This window comes from Cupressus sempervirens, chromosome 3 (genome assembly GCF_028749045.1).
Source record: "Cupressus sempervirens isolate cs-2001-9-10 chromosome 3, ASM2874904v1, whole genome shotgun sequence".
Lineage (NCBI taxonomy): Eukaryota > Viridiplantae > Streptophyta > Pinopsida > Cupressales > Cupressaceae > Cupressus > Cupressus sempervirens.
In genome coordinates this window covers 33,208,903-33,221,471 of record NC_143120.1, presented here as the reverse complement: position 1 = coordinate 33,221,471, position 12,569 = coordinate 33,208,903, and the positions used below count along the sequence as shown (strand labels likewise).

General features: G+C 34.7%; 1 protein-coding gene across 2 annotated transcripts in view; it reads right to left on the bottom strand.

Annotated features, from left to right (window-relative positions):
• The window catches only part of POP2 (Pyridoxal phosphate (PLP)-dependent transferases superfamily protein), a 269,455-nt gene extending 260,943 nt beyond the window's left edge, over nucleotides 1-8,512 (bottom strand). For both annotated transcript variants that reach the window (XM_089818181.1, XM_089818182.1), the window contains exon 1: nucleotides 8,212-8,512. In XM_089818181.1, coding sequence (XP_089674307.1) covers nucleotides 8,212-8,253 — 42 coding nt within the window. In that variant the 5' untranslated portion in view covers nucleotides 8,254-8,512. The remainder of the gene's footprint in view (nucleotides 1-8,211) is intronic.
• Between the last annotated feature and the right edge of the window lie 4,057 nt (nucleotides 8,513-12,569).

The window sequence follows — 12,569 nt, the reverse complement described above, 5'->3', positions numbered from 1 at the left end:
AGGGTTTGATTTGAGTGTTTGATTCTAGAGCTTGCTCTGCGATCTCTACTGTGGTCGAGGAGCTGATTGTTCACTGGAGAATTTGGAGTTATGTTGTGACTTCCCTACCGTACATCATGTGGCTGGGAAAACGGTGTTTCTTGTCGAATTCATTATTCAACAATCAATTTAATCTGGAGCATGCTATTATTTGTTTGGCATCAAAATCTGGTCTAAGCGTGGTTGCAAATTGGTGTTGATACATTTGTACTTTCACCGCTCCAATTGACCTTGGATCTTGGCATTGAGGCACTTAATATCCTGGGCATTCTCTGCATTGAATTTTGGATGCCAATGTAATGGTTTTCTTTGGGCAGTTGTCTCTATGAGACTGATCTGCATTTGGTGTTTTTTGTTCAAGAAATTTGGGCACCTGTACAACCCATTTTGGCATCAATTTACTGCTAGAGCATTTGTACATTGAACATTGGAATTCAAATTACTGATTCTGGACGGCCCTATTTAGAGGCCTGATTTGCATTTTTTGGTGGACTGTAGGGCAATTTTGGTGGCCGTAAGAATGTTAGTGATGCTGTACTGAAGACAGAAAGAACCCGTACGGTCTGGACAGAACCACCATACAGCCTAAGGGTGTGTGGAAAAGACTGTCATAGGGTTTAGAGTCAGCAAATTAATTTGATAGTGAGCCATTGGGTTTACCTACACGACGCATTGCTTCAGAGGTTTTCAAATGAATAATGTTATAGTGCACACACCAGAGATAAAGGAATAGAATAATAATCTTTGTGATCTGCCATCTTTGGATGTCACACACACAAATACAAGTAATAGAAACTCCACATCTCAATAAAGAACACCAAATGTTTGTCGCAAAAAGCCAGCGAATATAGATCGTGACAAACATAGATCAATCTCCAAATGAAGATGATGAACAAATCTGGTGCACAATGTGAAATATGATCCATAGTAACACGGGGACACGTCCCCCTCCCCTTTTCACCCCATGTCCCAGAAACTTCAATGCACAGGGGAGTAGGGGACTCTGTCCCCCCATCCCCAGCGGCACCACCAGATTCTGCCACCTCCAGCAGGACATCTTGACTATTTGCAGATTCAACTGTTTAAGTTTAATGTTTGATGTTCCAATTCAATGTAGTATTCAAGTATTTACTCTTTTACATCTTTATATCTTATATTGCAATACATATTTTCATAACTAGCATTTTAAGTACCATATATATCCCTCTTGTCCCCCGCCGCCATCCCCCCTTTGTTCCCCCACCATCCCCAAATTAAGGCCCCTCTATCCCCCCATCCTGGAAATTTGTCCCCCTGTTCCGCTGTCCCCCCATCCCCCAGGGCGGTGTAACTATGGAAATATCTAAACAATATCTCAAACAACAGAATAGGGTGGCATTGAACCACCAAAACTACACAGGCAGAATAGGGGAGGATCTTCCATCTCCAAAACTGCAAACAATCTTCCTCAATGTTCATCCTCCAAAAATACAAAGAGAAATCAAAACCAATCCATTTCATGATGCCTAAAATGCCAACGATGGCCTTATAAAGGCCTCCGAAATTTTTCCCAGACGATTACATATAGGACCTCGGCCACAAACTTTGATTATGATTTTATTATTTGGGCCCTTTATTAATTAAATCAATTAATTAAATAAGTCCTTGTGATATTATTTATTTATTAGGACCAGTTAATTAATTAACCTAATTATTTAAAATTATTGAAAAATGGGGACATTACAAATCCTCGTTGCCCAAAGATTGCTTGCCCTCAAGCAATCCATCACCAAATGGTTCACCCACTGCAACTCCAAGATCCCAATCCAAGTGTGAACACTGATAGCTGTATCTACTAAAGTGTTTGTGCCGCATCATGATCACGTACATGCCCTTGAGTGTAGGCAAGAAAAGAAAATGTTCATCATGCTCTCACTACGCCACTCTGATATAAACATGGTCATGTCCAGAGTCATTAGGATACCATTAATATGCCTCGATGATCAGATCCAAAGCCTTTATACCATCATGCTCATAAATTTCTTCAAGGATCTCATAGCTCAGGTACAACTTGTAGTTTCCATAAGGATGCCCCTCACACAAAGAGGTGGCAATCATGTATGCCTCCGGCCCAACCAATGGGTAAGCTCCATATTCAACCAATTGTAAAGATTGCTCCTGCAAACAATCCTCAATTAAGTTTGCATCACCAAGAAGTTGAACAACTACCAATAGAGCCTACTTATTCAGAGGGTCATTAGTAGAACTCATTTCCTTCAAGTTGATTGTTGGGTGTTGGTTCAATGATATTAGTGCAAGTATCTTCCTCCAAAATACTTTCCTTCATCTTGGACTCGGGTACCAAATAGATTTTGCCTTTGTGATAAATGATTTCACCAAGCACCTTGTATCTATCATCCTGCACTTGACCATCCAACAGTTGGCATGCAAAAGTATTCTTGGAGTATTCAACCAATAGATGTGCCTTCTAATCGATGGGAGACCATATGGAAACACTAGGTGCCATAATGTGATCCAAGTCCAAACTCTTGATTCTCCCAACAAGCTAGAAGAATCACTAGCTTTGATACCACTATAATATACCCGATGGCCTGCATAGTGTTCCCACTGTATGTAAACCCACTATGCACCTCATTAAAATGAGTAATGGCTCATGTATACACTAACGGATAGCTTCAAACAAAGTTTAAACTGTGAAAGACCTGTAGTAAGGATTAGCAGTCCGTAAGAATGTGCATAAGAGGGGGGAGGGGTACGAGAATTTTGGTGGTCATACAGATGTTAGTAGTGTCGTACGGAAGGCAACAAGGCACCATAGAGCCTAGGACGTGTTGAAAAGATTGTCGTATGGTGTACGGTCAGCAGATGACCGAGTTGATAGTGAGCCATTGGGTTTACCCACACATGAAGTACCGCTCCAATGCTTTCCAGATGAATAATTTTATTGCGCACACACCAAAGATAAAGGAATAGAATAATAATCTTTACAATTTGTCATCTTTGGATGTCACACACAATTAAAAGTAATAGAAACTTTAGATTTCAATAATGAACACCAAATGGTTGTTGTCAAAAGCCAACAACTCAAATATAGATCATGACAAACATAGATCAATCTCCAAATGAAGATGATGAACAAATCTGGCACACAATATGGAATATCTGAATGATATCTCCAACAGTAGAATAGGGTGGTGTTGAACCACCAAAACTGCATAGGGAAAATAGAGAGGATCTTCCACCTCCAAAAATGGGAACAATCTTCCTCCACCTTCAGCCTCTGAAAATACAAAGAGAAATCAAAATCAATCAATTTCATGATGCCTACAATGCCAACAATGGCCTTATAAAGGCCTCCAAAAAGTTTCCCAAAGGAATACAAATAGGACCTCAATCGACAAACTTTAATTATTATTTTATTATTTGGGCCCTTTATTAATTAAACCAATTAATTAAACAAGTCCTCATGACATTATTTAATTTTTAAAACCATTTAATTAATTAACCTAATTTAAAAAATTTACTAAAAATTGGGGACTTCACATCCTGGGTGCTCGGCTTTGTCGTGGGTCCTTCACAAAAGGATCCACAGAGAACCTAGGAAGATCCAGCACCTAAACTATACCAATACTAGGACCTAGGCCTAAATAGAAAAACAAATTAACTGAGTTTTTTTTCCTTAAAATACCTTCAGAAGAGCTCTTTTTCCCACAATCAACCATTCGAAGTCATTTCAAGCAAGTGGTCAATTAAAGATACTATTTTTTAATCAATTTGTTAATAAACGCACCTTGCACCTTTACCCATTCTTTCATGCCACTTTGTGTGAGTGTTGCAAATGCATAGTTCTCATGCCCAATTTGACACTTTTGGTGCACCAACAAATCCTAATGATACGCCATCACTTTCACATGTGAAATCCATCACTTCTGAACATGATTGGTTCTCTTCCTAATGCTTGCGCCTCATTCAAGTAAGCCTTCCATGCAATTTGTCTTCTATAGAACTAGGCCCACAATCTAGTGCTCTTGTTTTGAATTCTAAATCCTTCATTTTTGTAGGCCAACTCTCTAGGAAGATGGTTGTTACTCATCAGCTTGCACGCCAAATGTTTCAAGTCGTATGTCTAAGACTTGCATTTAAGGTCATCCTCCTAAGTCATTTTAATCATCAATAGGTCATTGTCTCATAATATGAAAGCATATATGTTTGGTCACATTAGTCTTGATCTCAATCACATATGAATCTCAATTTCATCGACATTCTCTACTTTGCATGTTTTTGATCTTGTTAAATGAATATCTGCCACAAAGTTTGAATATTACAAAGGCAGTCAATAGTTACACCCTCCTCTATGGTATGCCTGAAAAGGTGCTTTTTAGCACCATCAATTTTTCAAACATGCATATAGGTGCAAGCAGATTGAAGGTAAAATTCAGCAATGAACAGAACTCCATAAGTGCATAGCATCTAAGGATAAAACTTCAAGAACAGCCAATCGCAGACCTCAAAAAGGTTAACAATCATCAGTCACAAGCACCCCTAATCACTAATGTAGTACCATATACAATTTCCACTCGCAGCATTCGAACCAACCAAACAGATTAAAGTTGAGATCGCACTTTAACCAAATACGCACTATTTCCATTGTAATCATGTAAATTATGTCTCAATTAATTCATGTCCTTGCAGTGCCATAAATTGTACGCCTTGAATTATGATGTCCAATTTCACTCTCCTAGCATTTTTTATAGTGTTTCTCATTCCTCTATGCATTATAGGACCTTTATTGATTTAAAGTAATAGTACAAGTCCTATTCCACTTCAATGCATCAACACTTAATTATTTGGGTCCTTGATTCAAGATGCACCCTTTGTGTTTTATCCATAGTTCCAAGAATCGCGTTGAAATCTCCTAAATCGCCGGTTTGGCGATTTGATTTAGGCTGGGTGATTTTTTGAGTTGTGAATCGGTTCAGCCGATTTTTTCCCATGAATCGCCTAAATCATTCATGGGATTCATGGAAAAAGTTGCCTAAATCGGCAAAATTTATAAATTTAAAAAATAAAAAAACTAAGAACCATAGTCATGCCTCTCACACATTTGACTAAAATAGAAAATAACTCATCTCCAATAAGGAATAGAACTATCAGTTTTCCACCCACCAAAGAAATGTTTCAAAATCTCCCCACAATGTCAGGATTTGACAACTCAGAAAGAGAAACATCTAAAGAATACGTACTCTCATACATGTGCAACAAATACAATTGAGATAATTATATCAGTGGTGTCATATAGAAGAACAATGAAGCAACATAGTTCCAAATTCATGTGGACCACTAGAACATTGGATATTCAATCAAATAACACTCTCCCATTCTTAGCAAATATAATACATCTGATAAATCCAATTACAGAAATTGGGCCTAGGACTGATATATTAGTAATATAAGTATATTCAATAAAGGGTGCATGAAATAAGTTTTAAATTGTTAAAATCTCTAAACTTAAAGGGTTTTTTCAAATTTGCCGATTCATTCACGATTCGATTCCGATTCATGGCCGATTCACAATTCGATTCAGCCTTGCCGATTCCAATCCGATTCCGATTCTCGTTAATTTGATTTTATCATTTTAATTTATTATAAATCCTACCCCATTTTAAAATCTCAAGACATGTTCTCCATCTAAACATTATATCTTTCCATGAAAATGCATTCCGAGCATATAGACCCTATTAACTCACATCCTTAAAAACTCAGGCTAATTTAGACAAGTCTACATCAGCCAAGCAGACATTGGCCTCCGTTTTTTGGTTGAAATTTCAGGAGGATATTATGTGGGTCAAAACTCTTCTAAATGTGAAAATGTTATAATTCTAAGTCGGCCAAAAGATGATTTCACTTTGAAATCCCTATGGAAGGCATCCCTCTCAATTCATTATTACATTACATCATATCATCTCATCAAGACAAGACACCATTCTCCAAGACCAAATTTGATTCAAGGAGTAACAAACTACATCAGGTCATCTTCAATTATGTTTCAACTTATGATTTTATGATGGTTTTATATCATGTTATTGCATCAAGTTTCAACACATGGTGGACTTATCTTAAGAACACTACATCATTAATCAGATATATAATCATTCCAATCAAGCACTTCAAGTCAGATCTAGCCTCTGCTACACTACGACACACTTTTAATTCAATCATTTTATTTCTATTACATGGTTAATTCCAAATCGAAATTTGACCTAGTTAAAAATCTATCGACCCAGCATTTTCCCTTGTTTATGTGTGCAGGTGACAGGATCTAAAGACACAAATTTGGTATCAGATCAAGCAAATAAAGACCTACAAATTGAAATCTTGCAGATCCAAAAAAGAAAGGTCAAAGTCAGTTCAGCCAATAGTCCCAAACAATTCTAACGAAACTTATGCGGAAGATCATGAGCTGCATACTAATAACAAATACACTAGTTTTGTCAACATCTGGCCTTCCTGGGTCAAGGTTGCCTTGACCAACATTGACCTCCTGATTTCAACCCAGCTTTCAAACACAGGTACCTACAAATTAGACTTTTGTAGTCCAAAAAAGCAAAGGTTGAAGTCGGTCTGGCCAACATAGTCCCAAACAATTCTGACAAAACTTTTGGGGAAGATTATGAGCTGCATACTAATTTCAAAAACACCAGTTTTGTCTACATCTGGCCTTCCTAGGTCAACATTTCCTCAATCGGCATTGACCTCCTGATTTCAACCCAGATTTCAAACACAGGTTCCTTTCTGTCTCTTCGTTGTGACTGTACTGTACCTATCTATTCCGTAACCTACTGTATATGTTGAAAGCCCTCAGTTTTACACTTTGACCCCACATCTAGCCTTCACTTTACATATTTGCAGTATTGTGTTCGACTAAAACAAGGCACATTTGATTCACCTTGTGCATGCATAAACTAGTGAACCCTGTTTCCCTATGTTACAGTCCTAATTTGCATTATTCCCATCTCACCTCTACTTTACAAATCTAGACCCATTTAGTGTTATTATACTTGGATCTTTTAGGTAGGGTGTGTTTATATGCTTAGAATTCTCTATTTGAAGAAATTTAGTATCTCAAATCATAAATAGGCCCCAAAATGTTGTGTCACAGAACCAATCAATAGAAGACAATTGATTTTATTGTTCCCCTTGTGAGATTCGTTTCCTTAGAAATAATAGTCCAGAGTTCCCCTTTCAGTATATCTAAATACTTCTGTAGTTTCTGCATTGAGAAGACGCCAACTAATCTTTGTCTATTAATTTTGTTAACCACAGCACAAGCATGATGTTTAGCTTAAGCAGCCAAATTTGCCACAGCCACAGTTTTCAGAGCAAATATGGTATTTGTTTCAAATTTGTTTATGGATTTTGATGCTAAAAAAACATATACAATCGAATTCAAAAACAAATTTGCATTAAAAATGGATTATGGAAAACTGATAATGTTAAATGGTATTTGTTTGTTAAAATATTCCCGGGCCATAATTCCAACTCGACGTTGAGTTGGGCTCAAATTTGTCAAACAAATTAGTGGTTTGACTGATGCGCAAGGTTATTCTCCAGAAAGCTGCATTTGTCCATCAAACTCACCAACCAATCTAGGGGAAAAGATCACTGGATTGACTAATTCCCGATCAGTATTTGATCTGAACTGACCACAATGTTCTCCGCACTATGCCCACAGGGCTCCACCGCTTCTGAAAAGTGCAGAAAGCCCGAGGGGTCAACTACAGTTGACGGGGCGCCTAATAATGCACCCTATCATTTGTTGCGGAGTCAAGACCTGACCTAGTGTTCCTCAAAAGAAATGTGTAGGCTGCAGTAGACAGAATGTTCGTAGTAATCAGCAGAACAAAAAGACTTCGATCTATATCGACTCTGGACAAGTCAATGCACTCACTGCACTATGCGAACCTAAATGGCGACTCGGAAATTAATTAACAATATTATAAAGAAAAGAAAATCATCACATTACTGTTCAAAAACTTTACAAAACTGGACGACAGCATAATTGAATGGCTTACAGCGGTTTTATGATCAAACTCTAAATCAGGTCACCGTTTCAAAAGTGAGTTGCAGACAATCAAACTTCTTTTTTTTTTTTAAATGCGTAAAGCCACTGACCTGGCGACGCAAGTACGCGCGGAGCAGCATGATTGATGGCATTTTTCTCAGTAGTTGAAGCTTTGTGCAGAATCAAATTTGTTTATTGTAATTGGTCTACTTCAGTATCAAACGCAATTGCAAACAGGGTGCTACGAGATATAAGGCATTTTTCCCAAACGATGCTGAACATAACAGAATCTTTAAGTGGGATTAAGCCTTAAATCTTACGCAGATTATTTTTTTAACTGGATCATGCCTACTACAAAGAGATAGGCATTACGAAATAAAGAGTTTAACATTAATGAAAAATGTCCATGTTGACGTGATTACAGGTACCTTCTCCTTGTTGTGGAGAAGTTGGGGTTTGAAAACGATAGGTGTCAATAACAGCGCGACTGTTTTTTTTAATATTAAAGATTATAAGGTTTAATTATTTTATTTTAACAATATTAAATAGTTTTAAGTTTTTATGCTCGGATAGATGTGAATGAAATAATGACACATAATGACGATTTTGGTCATGTGCTAACCATTTTAATAAGAAGCATGGTAGTTCTTACTATGTGTGTCACGATTATAGTATTGTAGAGTGTTGCAATAAAAGGTTGAGATGGAAGAATAGACTCTTTAATTGGAAGGAATGCAAAATGTATTAGAACAACATTCTTTATATCCTTTGATCTTTTAGAAGTTGAACCATCTTTAAACCGTATTAAAATTAATTATAATTGTACATAAAATTTAAGAACTAAAAATAATGGAGAAACATAGAGAATTGCATTTTGCATTAATGTTTGTAGTTGAATGCGAGTAGATAAATTATAGCTCTTACTAAGTGAAAAGTATTTCTTTGTGTCATTAGAATTTTAACATTAACACCTTTACAAAAAAAGTTACAACAAGCTCTAAATTGGAAAACTCAAAAGTGTACAAGAATTTTAAAACAAAATGGAATTCTTTAACTTCAAGAATTTTGAGACTTGAAAGCGTCTTCATAAACCCTCAAGAAATGTTGTTCAATTTCACTAAAAAAATCGTGTATACATTACAAGGCAACACATTTTTTGCATTATTGGTTTTTCTATGAGAAGTCTTAGATAATAAATAAAATTTATACAATATTAGTTTGAATGCAATTATAAAGTTTTCATAAATGTCTTCTAATGTGTTGTGAACAAATGGATCATTGAGATCTTGTGCAAGGTGAAACAATACCAACCAAAACCATATCAAAAGCATAAGCATGTTATAACTAAATTCTACATATAGAAAATATATCCACAATTTAAATTGCTTATTCTTTGTGTCTTGGAGTTACATACAATAAATTTTGTTTTATTTTTAGCATGTTTGCAATGTAAGAAATCAGAAACCAATTGTTTATCCTAAAAGAAAGAATTGTATGATTAAAAAAGTAGAGAAATTGAAAATTACCAAACAAAAATATTTTTTTTACAAATATTTAACATCAAATAATTCTTTATTTTACAAAAAACTACAACTAATTGTCATCTTTATACACTATTGAATATTTAATCCACAACTTGACACCCAAAAATGATATAAGATATTTTAAATTTTAAATACATAAACAATAAACATAATTGTACATACAATAACTAACATTTTAAAATTCTTTGTACTATTATTTAGTTTTTTGTTTTCAAAATTCTTTGTTACATTATTTAGCTTTTATTACTTTTAATTTTTTTTAAAGATAATGCTTTAAGGACAAAATGAATCAAAATTTTATGAGTTAGTACATTCTATTATTATTAATTTGACTAATGGTAAGGTAAAGCGTGGTGTGACATATCTTTTATAATAATTATATTAATTGCACAATTAATACAAAAAGTTAGAATTTTAAATTTTTATTGATTTTTGGTTTTAAAAATGAAATTTCTCCATCTATTTAGTAAGACCCAATAAGATTTCAATTAAATATTATTCTTGTTTTTCAAAAAATAAAATAAAAATATTCAACTTTATAAAGAATTTAAATTCTAAAATTCTTAAAATGATAAAGTAAATGTAGGGTCACATATCTTTTATGATATTTTCAATCATATTAATTGCACAATTAATGCTAAAAGTTAGAGTTTTAAATTTTTTTTGATTTTTTGGTTTTAAAAATTATTTTTCTCCCTTATTATTATTAGTGAGAGTCAATAAGATTTTAGTTAAATAGTTTTTTCTCATTTCAAAAAATAATAAAAATGTTCAAACTTTAGAAAAAACTTAGAACCTTAAAAAATACTTGAATCTTATTGGTTAAACTAATATATTTTATAGTTTTTAATTGCATTTAATGGATGCAATAGTATTCCTCCAAACTAATAATATTATGTCGTGTCATTTAAATTAGAAATTGTTTTTACATACACTAATCTCAAAAGGCATTATGGCCAATCAAACATTTTATATCTTGATTGATTAAATTAAAAAAATATTATCTATCTCCACTAATTCTATTTGATCATTTTAACTATAATTCTTAGAATAAGATATGTGAAATTTCATGAGATTTTAAATAATATATTGTAATTAGTTTTTTAAAAAGAAAGATCTAATATCAAATATAATATATGTGGATAAAAATAAATTTTCTTTAATCTTGATTTGGGTTAAATTTATACATATAAAAATTAATTAATTTATGTAGATTAATGTGGATGATGGGGGATAGTAATTTTTAATCTAGAATAAATAGTTGTAGTGTTGAAAATTTCACCCTTCATAATTTTACATTACATGATGTTCTTACCTTACACGATAAAATCATGTCAGGTTTCTTGACCACACAAACTCTTTGGCTTAGGACATGTGTGCACCAAAAAATGTTCATGCAACATGCAATCACCCTTCCAATCTACACATATACAATCATTACAATTATCACCCCTATAGTGTAACACCTGATGTAACACCCCAACCTTACTTCCAAACCCCAAGCTCTCTCAAGGCTACCTTAGGTCATTCACTAGACCCGTTAGGGCTTCTTCACACCTTATGCTTACTAGGACCTTTCTCAAGAGATCCTAATCCTTTAGTTGGGGGCACACCAACAAAGTAACATCAAATTTCTTACTAGCCGGCTCTAGTCCACTACTAACCCTCAAGTCCATCTATAGCTCCAATAGTGCTAGTTCTTCATCCAGGATTTTTTTAGACTCTTTTTAACATCCATGACCCTAAACAATGTTGATTTCATAGGTGCATTCATTCTACTAGAGAAAATACACCAAATTGCTCCAAAAAGGCTACTAGGAATTAGCCCTCCTAAATAGTTGGCAACAAGATTTCTTGGAAAACTTCTTAACAACTCTAAAAACAAATTGCATTTATGGATACCCTTTTTGAATTACTTCAAGATTTTGTGATTGTTCAACCCCTAAACTATTTGTACAACCAAAGTACAATTTTAGGCCAAAAATGAGGGTTTCAAGTGCTTTATCGCCGTTGTGATGGACCACCACCTTAAAAAATGTTTCAAGACCTCTCCTTTGGACTAAAGCAATTTATGCCTTCTCCTTACTCATTGTGTGGCTAGATTGAGGTATTTGCATGCTCAATCCCCTCCATAGCTCATTTTTCCAACTATGATTCCTAGCCAAGTTGCATTTGGCTTGCCTAGGGCATCACTTTAAAAAAGCTTGTTGATGCTTCCAAGGGCCCTCCTTCCTGTTACATAATGTACATGGACCTTAGCTCCTATCCCAAAATACCAAAGGTTTCCAATGGTGAGAAGTGGCCCTAAGATCCCATTTTCTAAGTGCAGCCCTATTCAAACCAACAACCTCGTAAGAACAAAAAGATTTTCTAAACTAATGAAAACAAATTGAAATGATCAAACCAACACTACAACAAGATTAAAAATAATATTTCAAAACTTTTCCAACACATAAATCAGGTCATTCAATCCTTGTCTATTAAAAATGCCTTCAAATGCATAAAACTGGCAACAAAACACTTGCACAATCCATACAAATGCAAAACCAACTTGACCAACCCATGAAAATGGTTTTCCTCATGTTTTTAAAGGCTCCTCCATCAGTTATATAATTTTTTTAAATAGTTAGGACATTGTAAACTCAAAAAATGCAAAAAGTTGCTTTTTTGCAAGAAAATGTTGTCATGACAACATGACAACATTTTAGCAACTTTTGTTCTACATGGAGTTAGACCTCCAAATTTGACGCAAAGACCAAGTAGACATATAATGTGAATAAAATGACTTCAAATAAACTATTCAAATCCATTGGAACCTTTCTAGACCATTTTAGCCTTTGCAGGACCTAAGTAACCTAGTTGACAATATTCGACAACTTCTAGCAACTTGGTCCCTTTGGATCTTGCCAAGTCTCCTAAACACA